Source organism: Oncorhynchus gorbuscha, linkage group LG21 (assembly GCF_021184085.1).
Source record: "Oncorhynchus gorbuscha isolate QuinsamMale2020 ecotype Even-year linkage group LG21, OgorEven_v1.0, whole genome shotgun sequence".
In the NCBI taxonomy this organism is placed as follows: Eukaryota; Metazoa; Chordata; class Actinopteri; order Salmoniformes; family Salmonidae; genus Oncorhynchus; species Oncorhynchus gorbuscha.
In genome coordinates, this window is record NC_060193.1 from 27,365,027 (window position 1) to 27,377,536 (window position 12,510).

Sequence of the window (12,510 nt, forward strand, 5' to 3'; positions counted from 1 at the left end):
TGTCTGTTCTGGACTGGGGCCTGTGAAGAGACCTCTGGTGGCATGTCTTGTGGGATATGCATTGGTGTCCGAGCTGTTTGCTAAGTAGTTCAGACAGCTCGGCGCATTCAACGTTTGTGTTTTGATGTTTTATTGCGTTTCTCATGCTACTTCTAGTATATATATTTTTTTGCGTGCCGGAATATTTGAAGGAGAATCAAGTTTTTCTGGTGTTATACATTCAAATGTAGCAGTTATCTACAGCGTTTTACAAAAAAAAATGCCTGCAGGGATCCATTCTAGCCGTAACACTCATCTCTTGTCGTTTCTCAGGTTTTGAGGGCTGGTCATGGTGCCTCAGCCGGAGGTGTGCGACCCTCTCCACGCGAGCCTCTTCCTGCTGCGCCTGAACAAGCAGCACCTGGCCACCGGGCCCACCCTCTTCTGTGACGTCAACCTCGTCGCCGCCAGCACCGCCTGCAGCCAGTACTTCCGCCAGCTGCTGCTGTCGACGTCTTCCCCACCGCCTTCAGATCCGGTATTGGACACCCGTCATCAACCCCCTCTTCTGGGGGGCTGAGCGAGTCCTGGAGCTGCATCACCTCCAGTCCAGAGTGCTGTCCAACCTGCTTGACTTCATCTACACCTCCCACGTCCTCCGCCGGGACGACAAGGGGAAAAGGCTTCCCTCAGAGGCGGGCCTCAGCCTCGGGGTGCCCTTCTTGACCCACCTGGTTAAAGAAGAGGAGGAGGAACCAGGGGAGATGAAGGGTAAAAGCAGGCAGGGCCGAGGAGGGGAGGCCATGATTGAGGACGGGGCATGCGGCCCAGAGAACGCTAAGATCACCCTCAGCTTCCCCCTCAGTGCCGCCCTGCCCGCCGCCCTCACCGTTCACAACCACCGCCCCTCCTCGGCCATGTCCTCCCCTCGCTGCCGACACTCCTCCTCAGGCTCCAAGGGGTCCAATGAGGGGTCGTCATGGAAACTGGCCACCGCCACCACCACGGACAAACGGCGGACGTTTAAACAGCCCCGACATGACAGCTCTCCATGCTCTTCCTCCTCCTCCCATTCCTCTTCTTCCTCTCCCATGGATCTTACTGCACTGGTCAAAAAGGACACCAAATCCCCCCCACCTCTTTTCAAAGCCGGTCTGGACTCCCAGTTCCACAGGTTCACCCCTAGGTCCTCCAATGGGCCTATAGTGGGTTACCCAGGGGAGGGTCACAGACTGACCAATGGCACAGCCTCCCCCTCAGACACTGCACAGATCCTGTTCAACCTGAGCGCCGTGGCCTATCAGAGCCAGGGGAGGCAAGGCACAGAGAGAAAGGAGAAAACAGGAAAACAAGGAGGGAGGGTGGGCACCCCACAAGTTGGACCAAACCTCCACCCGCCCAACCTCCACCTTCCTCCTCTTCCTCACCCTTCCTCCTCTTTCATCCCACCCCCTCTTCCTCCCCACGCCTCCTCCACCCCCCCAGATGGCCCCAAGGCGGAGCTGATATGTGGGGTGTGCCACCGCCTCTTCAGCTCCGCCTCGTCTCTCACGGCCCACATGCGGCTGCACCGTGGCGGCCGGGCCCTCAGCTGCCAGCACTGTGGCAAAGCCTTCATCCACAACAAGAGACTGCAGTCCCACGAGGCCTCCTGCAGGCACGCTCTGACCCCGGCTATCCCCTCTAACCTCCCCCTTCTCCCCATCCAGCCAAAAGAGGAGCCCCTGGAGGAAGGGGAGGTTAGGGTGGAGGGTGGACAGATTCTGGGAGCAGGTGAGGAAGATATGAAGCCTGGAAAAGGGAAGAAAGGGCGAGGTCTCCTAGTTCGACACGAAGGCGACGTGTCCGAGCTGGTGGGGGACGAGGACCACTTCGTCAAGGTGGTGGACGGCCACATCATCTACTTCTGCTCGGTGTGCGAGCGCTCCTACATGACCCTGTCCAGCCTCAAGCGCCACTCCAACGTGCACTCATGGCGCCGCAAGTACCCCTGCCACTTCTGCGACAAGGTGTTTGCCCTGGCCGAGTACCGCACCAAGCACGAGGTGTGGCACACGGGCGAGCGACGCTACCAGTGCATCTTCTGCTGGGAGGCCTTCGCCACGTACTACAACCTGAAGACCCACCAGAAGGCTTTCCACGGCATCAGCCCGGGCCTCATCTCCAGCGAGAAGACGGCTAACGGTGGCTACAAGCAGAAGGTCAACGCACTCAAGTTCTACCGCCTGCTCCCCATGCGTTCCCAGAAGAGACCCTACAAGACTTACAGTGACTCCCTGGCCAATGGCCTGCAGCTGCCCCCTTCCGACCCCTCTGCCGTCCCTCTGCCCCTGGACTGCAGCCTGTCTGACTCCCTGGACCCTGGTGACCTGCGCAGCCTCATCAGTGGCTCTCTACCCAAGGGTGTGAAGCCAGACCCTGAAGAGTTCCTTGCCAGCTTCCCACTCACAGTAGCCCTAGAGCAGGGAGAGATCCGGCTCCCTTCCCTAACAGGCATGGCCCTAGGGAGAGAAGCAGACAGAGAGCCAGCATCCGAGAAGGTAGGTAGTCGTGGCAGCAGCTCCAAGGTATCCGTTGGCAACAGAGTTAAAACTCCCAAGGTCAGCGGTAGCCCAGAGTTGGGTTTGTCCTCGGTGATCACGTACGGACACCCCAAGCCATCAGTTATAGTGCACGGCACAGCAGTGTCATCCGTCATTGTCCATAGCAACCAGGTCACCTCCGGAGGTGGGAAAAGCCCCCTGAGGAGTCCCTCCCCTGAATCTAGCAACAGCCAGACACTCCTCCCCAAGAGCAGTGCAAAGCCTGTTAAAAAGCATAGGGAGAGTACGGAGAGCCATAGGAAGAGGGCTAAATTAGTGGACAGTTCAGATGCCACAGAGGAGTCGGAGAGGAGATCAGAGACGGGTAGGTCCCATCATAAGTCCAGCAAGAGTGACGGCTCCTCAGCCAAACAGTCGTCAGAGGGCAAAGGAGCCGGGCCGCTGTGTCAGATCACGGTGCGGATAGGCGAGGAGGCCATGGTCAAGCGCAGTATCTCCGAGACGGACCTCAAGAGGGACAGGAGCCCCCCTCCTTCCAAAGCCAAAAGGACATACTCCTCCCCACTGGAGACCAAGGAACCTCGCCACTCTCACCACCACCACCACCACCACCATCACCACAAACACCGCTCCCATCGCAGCTCGAGCACCGGAGCCGAGGGGGAGAGAGGAGGAGATGGGGAGCGCAGGAAGAAAAGTCCCATAGCCCCGGGCAAGGTCAGAGAGTACTACTTCCGCCAGGAGGTGCGCAAGCAGGGGGAGAGTGAGGACGATGAGGACAACCTCTGGAGGCCCTACTACTCCTACAAACCCAAGAGGAAGGCCCCGCACGTCCACAAAGCAAAGAACTGGCAGGCCAAACTGCACTACAAACGCTCCCTCCGGCTTATGAAGCGGGCCGAGGGAATCAGGGACCATGTAAATAAGGAGGCAGGAGAGCAAGACGAGGAGGATGGAACGATGGATGAGGTGGAGGGGGAGGTGGAAGGTCACATAGAGCAAGAGAAGGGAGAGGTACCTGAATCCCTCAGTATTTCCCCTATACCTTCGAAAGACAAAGAGGGGGAGGAAGAAATCCAGGAGGCCCACCTTAAGACCACTGATCCTCCCCTGGCTTCCCCCCAACCCCCTCTGGCTACCTCAGTCTCCCCTATGGACACAAAACGCCGTCCCTGGTCCGATGGGAGCGCGTCGGAGTGCGATACGTGTGGCCGCTGGTTCTCCAGCTCCAGGAAGCGGGATAAACACGAGCTCAGCCACCTGCTGGAGTTTGTGTGCCTCCTTTGTAGGGCCCCTTTCCCTTCCAGGGACCAGCTGGAGGATCACCAGAGAACTCGGCACCCCAAAGACCCCGACCCCCTGTCCGTGCCACCCCGAGCGGTACCTCAGTCCAGAGATGAGGGCGTGGAGAGGGAGACTAAGCTGGCAGAGGTAGACCGAGCGAGAGAGAGGGTTATACTAGGGAAGGGAAGTCCAAGTCGCCTAAGCAGGAGGTCGTTGGCGAGACACACCTGTTTGCAGTGCCATAAGGTATGCAAGACATCCTCGGCGCTAAACCGCCACGTGAGGCGCCACGAGTTAAGCAGCTCCCCGGAGAGGGAAAGGGAGGAGACCCAGCCAGAGCCAAAAGCAGCAGCAGAGACTACAGTTAGCACTGCTAGCAAAGACCTCGACACCATGAGTGGCCATGTTCCCGTTGTTCAGTCTGTCCCAGCTATCAGCTACCCTGTCCCAGAACCACAGCATAGCAGTGAGGGCATAGAGGCACAGCAGTGCGCGAGCCAGCCTAGCAAAGTGAAAGCAGAGCACCATATACCAACACTGTGCAGCAGCCCTGAACTCAATGAACTCGCCACTCCTGTTCCTGACCGAGAGCCCAGTCCACTGATTATTCAGCCCCCTTCAGAGATCCCCATGGTCGATATCCCCGATTCTAACAGGCCCACACCCTCTCCCTCCTCCTGCACCTCGCCCCTCCAGGGTGTGCTGGTCATGAGCAGTGGAGCTGAATGTCTGGACTACCGGACCCCCAGGAAGAGGAGTCTGGAGGGGCAGAGTCACAGGAGGACCAGCCCTGCACCTGTCACGGGACCACCCACCGCTTTTCTGAACATGCACCTGACCTCGCAGATGAGAATCAACCACACTGCTGCTCCTCCGTCCGTTGCTATGACAACAGTGCCCCTCCGAGGGGTCTGTGGCGTGAAGCGGGAGGGAGATATTGTGGAGAAAGGACTGAGGCAGGGATGTGGGATGGGCCTCCTCCATCATGCTGGTTTTAAGGACTCACCAGTGGCCCAAGATGTCAGGGTCCTGCCCTTGTCCCGGAGCCCCAGTCCCAACCAAGCACAAGACCTGACCATGTCCTCAATCCTAGCCAGGGAGGTGGAGAGGGAAAGGCAGAGAGAATGGGAGAGGGATATGGACAGAGAGCTGGAAAGGGGGAGGCAGAGAGAAAGGGAAAGGGATATGGACAGAGAGATGGAAAGGGGGAGGCAGAGGGAGAAGAATATGGACAGAGTGCTAGAAAGGGAGAGGCGGAGAGAAAGGGAGATGGAGAGGGTTCAGCAGACTAGGGGGGCATCTCAACCTCCACAGGAGCAGCTCAGAGACAAGGAGGTGATCCTCCTGGTACCCAAAGAGGAGCCAATTAGTCCCATACCGTCCCCTATACACACACCCATTCAAACCACTATTAACAACCGTCCCTTGCAGAGGCGGCCCACTGTGTCCCCATGCCTCTCCCCCACTGCCATGGACTTGCTGATGCAGGCCAACCGCCAAGTTTCCCAGTCCATGTGTGGCACACGGGGCCCCGAGAGGCTTCAGTTGCCCACTGGGTCAGTCGGTGGCATCGACCGCCCCTCGGCCCACGCCCTCCTGCTCCCACGGGTCCCCCCACCGTCCGAGGCAGAGCCCCAGGACCACTCCCCAGCGCCATCCAGAGACCCTCACAGGGGGGAAGTCACTGCCAGGGGATACCCCATGCAGGACTACCCCCTGCCCCTCATCGTCCAGAGCGGCTACTGCTCTGGCAAGAAGCAGGAAGACAACCTGCTCATGTCTTACCCAACCGGGCCTCTTGCCTTCGGGCCGTTGGGGAAGATGATGCCTACCGGGGACCTAGCCAAACTGCCCTTCTACCCCGACCCGTACCATCTGCTCTACGGGCCGCAGCTGCTGGCCTACCCCTACAACCTGGCCTCCCTGCCCATGGCTCTGAACATGATGGCCCCTGGGGACGACAAGGTGGCGCCGCTGCCCTTCCTCCCTGCCCTCTTCAACTACGCTGCCGCAGCTGGTCCCTACGCTGGCATGTTGCCACACCACCTAGTGGCCAACCCCAGCCTCTACAACAGCGGTGGCAGCAGTAGAAAGCAGCGGGCGGCGGCGGCGGCGGAAAGCCGTAGAGGTTGTGGAGAGAAGTGACCCTTTTATTGTATTTTAAAAGTGGATGACCAGGCCTGTGGTTGGAAGAAGGGGTGGAGTCGTCTCCTCATGGTTACCGAGTCCACTTGCACAGTCCCCGGCCTCTCTTTTGTGAAGTAGCAGTCAGAGCCTCGGCGTTGACTCTGCAGAGAGGATGAATGGGAGGAGGATGAGTGAGGAAAGAAGGGACACACTTCATCATTACGGGCGGATATCCTCCTCTCCTTTCCTCTGGCTTCTGTTCTCATGTCTTTCTGTCGTACTAGTTCTGCACTAGCGCTTGGATAATTGTCTTCTCCGACTCGTTATGATATCTATAATAATAATAATAATAATAATAATAATAATAATAACAGGGTGTGAAAATGTTTCCCTCTGCTTTCCTTTACAGTGACTGCATAATGCTGATCACGAATACACCTCTCTAGGGGGACGCTTTTCAGGGAGGGAAAGGGATCAGCTTGAAATGGCATCAAATGAGTGTGTGGCGTGTGATCGCTCATGTGAACGTGTGCTCCGGGTGTTTGTGGGAGCTGTGCGTGACCTGTATGTAGGAGTTATTCAGTTGGGCATGCTGGGGTTGGCTTCTGTTCGCCTGGTGTGTCTGAATGCGAGCGGCTGTACGGCTGCAGTCTGCCATCTGAGCGCTGATCATTCCACGGGGGTTCTGTGGTGTTAACAGCATTCCAACACTAGACTAGCCCTTTTATAGGTCCGTGCATAGTTCAGTAGAGGGAATTATTCTGTTTCCAGTTCCCAAAGTAGCAATGCTAGCTAACCGTATGGATGGAGTAGAGTCTGTACTTGAGACAAATGGCAGATCTTGTGGGCTTACGTTACCATAGTGGCCAGATAAGTCTGCTTAGGGGTTCATGTTAGCGTTTACCTTGCGCAACACAACTGCAAAATGTTCCTATAAAAGGGGTGGGGGGGTGGAAGACTTGACAAGTCTTGTAGCTGATCTGTAAATGTACTTCAGCTGTAGCTGACCACTGGGTGAGAAACACAGGTTAGTGTAGACCACGCACTTCCTGTTCTCCTTGTACTCATCTCATCTCTTCCAAGGTTTGAAGAAAACAACAACATAAGAAATAGGTTGATCTTTTAATCTTCGGTGGCCCTTTTCCTCCCCCTGATGCCTCCTGGTGTCCAACAAAGACACAGTCCGTTTACTAGGCCGGTTCGAAGAGCGGGGGAGTGTAGAAGGAAAAACACAGAGGGGTGGAATCAGGGCAGGGCAATTCCTGTAATATCTGGAAAGAGCGAGCGAGGGAGATCTAAAAGAGAACCACAGAGGCCAGGCGCACCTAGGTCAGTACCCTCGACGGAGCTTCCGGGGTCAAATCAAAATGACCCCTCTTTACTGAAAGGGCATAGAAAAGGACAACGGAAATGGAGTCGGATGGCGCCACAGTGGGGCCCGCTTGTGTAAAACAGCTTTTCGTGTCCCAATAGCTCCTCTCTTCTGGGGCAGAGAAGAGAAGGGTGACGCCCCTTAGAGCCGGTGTTGTAGGGCCGGGCTTAGCAGCATCCGTTGTGCGGCTCGGAGTTTCCCCAGATGTCGTGTGGGACTTTATTCTGTAGTGTCTTTCTCTTGTACGTTACATTTACATGTGTTTGTTTTGTTAGACTTTTATATCACCTTTTGCTAGACAGAAGTGGCTTCAGCAAATGAAAGGGGTTTTTGAGTATACTTATGAATATGAATGTCATTTTAGTCAAGAGGTTAGGTGCATAAAGTTCGATGGGGTTCAGTTTTTTCCGACTTCGAAAAATAACGCGTGGAGAGCCGTTATGAAGTCTGGTATGCATATTTACAGTAGTCATAGGAACATGTCAAGAAACGTAGGTTCTGTATCCACAAAAGCATGAGCAACACTCGCTTCATAACAGTTTTGTATTATTCTCGATATCCAACATCTCTCACACCCCCCCCCCCCCCCACACAACTATCTCAGCTCACCATCTCTGTTTTGTCTTGGTTTTGTATTTGTTCTGCAGTGTAACCCCCTAAAAACAGAGCAGCTACCACGTTTATTTCTCACAATCCGTATGGGAGCTGTCCAATTTATCCCCGTTCCTCCCCAAACGCGCACAATTTACACAGCGTCCTTTTGGAGTGTTTTATGGTGTCTGTGTGCGATGAAACCGCTGCACTGTTCTTTTCGGGCAGGAGGACGGAAACACCGACTGCAGGGGCTCACGGCCTCCACTTGGTTGTGGTTACAAGCCGTGTGTGTGTGTGTGTGTGTGTGTGTGTGTGTGTGTGTGTGTGTGTGTGTGTGTGTGTGTGTGTGTGTGTGTGTGTGTGTGTGTGTGTGTGTGTGTGTGTGTGTGTGTGTGTGTGTGTGTGTGTGTGTGTGTGTGTGTGTGTGTGTCTCTAAGCGTGTGTCTGTATGTAGCACAGGAGGTTGGTGGCACCTTAATTGGGGAGGACAGGCTCGTGCAAACGGCTGGTGCGTAAGAAATGGAATGGTATCAAATACATTGAGCACGTGGGCTCCATGTGTCTAAAGCCATGCCAATAGCTCCTTTCCAGCCATTGTTATGAGCCGTCCTGCCCTCAGCAGCCTCCACTGGTATGTGTGTCTGTATGGGGGGGGGGGGGGGGGGCCGAAAAGCATCTGCCTCTTAGCAGCATATCCCTCGAGGTACTGTATATGGACAGCCTGTGTTTTTTTTCTGTGGTTTTCTTCGAGCCCACCCTCTTCCCTACCCAGCTGTAAAGACTCACCATACTGTACCCTTCGAGGCCATTTCACTAGATAGACATGTTTTTGTGTTTCGTAAAAAAAAAAAAAAAAAAACATTTCTTCTCACATATTTTTGCCATCGTGGTGATTAATCACTGACCCAAACGCCTGCAAATAGACAGAGTGAATTCTGGTGACGATATACATATTTACATTATGTCGAGTAAGTTCAAATGAATTGTGCCTCCGCTTCAGTATATTTAAACGTAGCTGTATTCAAATGGTTTGGATCTTCCAAATTTCAGACGAGGTGCCTTTTTTCTGGCTTAAGAAATGGAAATGATACATGGGTAAATTTATCAAAAAGGCAAATGACCGGGAGAAAAGTTGTGGCTTAATGTGCTATGAAGCTGGTCATAGTTCTAGGGGTGTGGCTAAACTGTTTGGTATTGTGTATGTTTAGGTAAATACTGTGCCATAGTTTTTAGAGTCCACAAATACGTTATTGTTTTGTTTCTTCTTCAAATATATGAAATGTTTTAATGTTGCCTGAAAACTTTGTCTGGATTTGACACAAAGGCTTGTAGCCACAGCTCTCCCAGAAGTCCCTGGTTTGTTTCTTTAACACTTTCCTCTTGTTCACCTCTTTCCCGCTCTTTCTCCTCGCTACAATCAAACAAATAAAGTATTAACCTGATGACCTAACAGGAAGTCTCATGTCTGATTTGAATATCTGCTCCGAGGCAACAAAAAAAAAAAACAATACGCGCTATTATTTGTTTCAATAATTGTGTAACTTGTTCCTCTACAAGAAATGAAAAGAAAGATCTGTAAGGTGAAGTTTTGGTTGGTTGTACATGTGATTGTTGAAGCATGTACATTACATAAGAACAGCTGGTGTTCTACCCCACCAAGCAATACAGCTGTTCCACTTGTAGGGGGATGTTGATTTAGGCATAATAAATCAACATATGCACAGTGGTGGATAAAGTACCTAATTGTCATACTTGAGTAAAAGTAAAGATACCTTTAATAGAAAATGCCTCGAGTGAAAGTCACCCAGTAAACAACTACTTGAGTAAAACGAATGAAGTATTTGGTATTAAATATACTTAAGTATCAAAAGTACAAGTATAAATCATTGAATATTGCTTATATTAAGCAAACCAGACGGCACAAGTTTCTTGTTTGTTATTTATTTATTGATAGCCAGGGGCACGCGCCAACATGCAGACATCATTTACAAATGAAGCATTTGTGTTTCGTGAGTTCTCCAGATCAGAGGCAGTAGGGAGGGCCAGGGATGTTGTCAAAAATATTTCATTGGTAAAGTGACGATACCCCCAAAAACTTTTGTTAAGTACTTTACACCACTGCATATGCATGACTTCTCCCCCTACAACAGGGCTGCCCAACCCTCTTCCTGGAGATCTACTGTCCTGTGGGTTTTCATCAGCCCAACCCTCTTCCTGGAGATCTACTGTCCTGTAGGTTTTCAGTCCAACCCTAATCTAACACACCTGATTCTACTAATTAGCTGCTCAAGACCACTAGCAGAATCAGATATGCTAAATCAGGATTGGACTGAAAACCTACAGGACCGTGGATCTCCAGGAGGAGAATTGGACTGAACCTACAAGACAGTAGATCTCCAGGAGGAGGGTTAGACTGAACCTACAAGACAGTAGATCTCCAGGAGGAGGGTTAGACTGAACCTACAAGACAGTAGATCTCCAGGAGGAGGGTTGGACTGAACCTACAAGACAGTAGATCTCCAGGGGGAGGGTTAGACTGAACCTACAAGACAGTAGATCTCCAGGAGGAGGGTTGGACTAAACCTACAAGACAGTAGATCTCCAGGAGGAGGGTTGGACTAAACCTACAAGACAGTAGATCTCCAGGAGGAGGGTTGGACTGAACCTACAAGACAGTAGATCTCCAGGAAGAGGGTTGGACTGAACCTACAGGACAGTAGATCTCCAGGAAGCGAGTTGGACTGAACCGACAGGACAGTAGATCTCCAGGAAGCGAGTTGGACTGAACCGACAGGACAGTAGATCTCCAGGAAGCGAGGTAGACAGCCATGCCCTACAAGCTCATCATAATTATGCATAGTTTTAGAGGGAGATATTGTGTTAAATCTGCAAAAGGAAAGGGTTTCTAGGTGGTGGTTTTGCTTGAGGTCAGAAGTGAATTTCCAATAACATTTTCTTGTTTGAATCCTCTCTGATGAGTGACACTCGGTGGCACAAGAAGGAACTGCTACAAATGATATCCCTGTAGTGTAAAACCATTGGACTCTTCTACAGTAAACTATGGAATCCAGGTTGTCTGTCTGTCTGGTTACAGGACACAAGCTGACTGGCGCAAAATGTTAATCAGAGCATTTGATTTGCACTTCAGGAGTAAAACAGTGCAGACCTGGAAGTGGTCTCAACCGCTAATCCCTAAAGAAACTTCAATCAATCAAATGTATTTTATAAAGCCCTTTTTATGTCAGCAGTTGTCACAAAGTGCTATATAGAAATGCAGTATAAAACCCCCAAAACTCCATAGAAAGGTAGGGACCTAGGAAGAAACCTAGGGTGCCTAGTCTTCTTTTGGCCGGGTGGAGATTATAAGGACAGATTGTTCTTCAAAACATTCAAACATTCATAGATGACCAGAAGAGTCAACAGTTCAACACCTCAGTGAATGTCAGTTGGCTTTTCATAGCCGAGCATTCAGAGGGTGATACAGCAGGTCCGGGAGAGAGGGAGTTGAAACAGCAGGTCTGAGAGAGAGAGAGTTGAAACAGCAGGTCTGAGAGAGAGAGAGTTGAAACAGCAGGTCTGAGAGAGAGAGAGTTGAAACAGCAGGTCTGAGAGAGAGAGTTGAAACAGCAGGTCCGGGAGAGAGAGAGTTGAAACAGCAGGTCCGGGACAGAGAGAGAGTTGAAACGGCAGGTCCGGGACAAAGAGAGAGTTGAAATGGCAGGATCGGGACAGAGAGAGAGTTGAAACGGCAGGATCGTGACAGAGAGATAGTTGAAACGGCAGGTCCGGGACAGAGGGATAGTTGAAACGGCAGGTCCGGGACAGAGAGAGAGTTGAAACGGCAGGTCCGGGACAGAGAGAGAGTTGAAACGGCAGGTCCGGGACAGAGAGAGAGTTGAAACGGCAGGTCCGGGACAGAGAGAGAGTTGAAACGGCAGGTCCGGGACAGAGAGAGAGTTGAAACGGCAGGTCCGGGACAGAGAGAGAGTTGAAACGGCAGGTCCGGGACAGAGAGAGAGTTGAAACGGCAGGTCCGGGACAGAGAGAGAGTTGAAACGGCAGGTCCGGGACAGAGAGAGAGTTGAAACAGCAGGTATCACATAAATGTACAGTTAATAACAATGTATTTTTTTTGAGTATTAAAGAAATCCTCTCAGGTTTGGTGAAAACTTGGGTGGTGATGTCAGAGCAAGATGTCAGGACATAGTGTGACATAAGACCAATAAGATCAAATATTTTGACACCTTTGTCCAGTGATAGCTTTCCTATTGTTGCAGGGTGTAAAGGGAGGGGCACTCTGTACCGTTCCTAAAAGCACAGTGCAGCCTCAGATGGCCATACAGGAATGCTGCCATTCCAACACGCCAAAGCTAAGGCATACACACTTAGTCACTGCTCTCCCAGCAAATAGTCAAAGTCTCAGTTGAGCTGGTAAACAACTATCGGTCGACTAAGGTCACTCACCGAGCATACACTGCTGTCTGTTTCCCCATCGCTAGAAGAGATAGTTGTGGAGCACATCGGCCAGAGGGGACTCATCCGTTGCGATCTCATTATCAGTTGATAAAAATCATGCCTGGATCTCTTGTACTGTATTCTCTTTATAGTCAC

At 52.0% G+C, this 12,510-nt stretch overlaps 1 protein-coding gene across 1 annotated transcript; it reads left to right on the forward strand.

Moving 5' to 3' along the window:
* Positions 1-389: 389 nt before the first annotated feature.
* On the forward strand, positions 390-9,349 carry LOC124008004 (zinc finger and BTB domain-containing protein 38-like; the record flags this gene model as incomplete). The annotated part of the gene is made up of 1 exon (XM_046318920.1): positions 390-9,349. A coding segment is annotated over one exon (5,562 nt), but the record flags the coding sequence as incomplete, so codon positions are not given.
* Between the last annotated feature and the right edge of the window lie 3,161 nt (positions 9,350-12,510).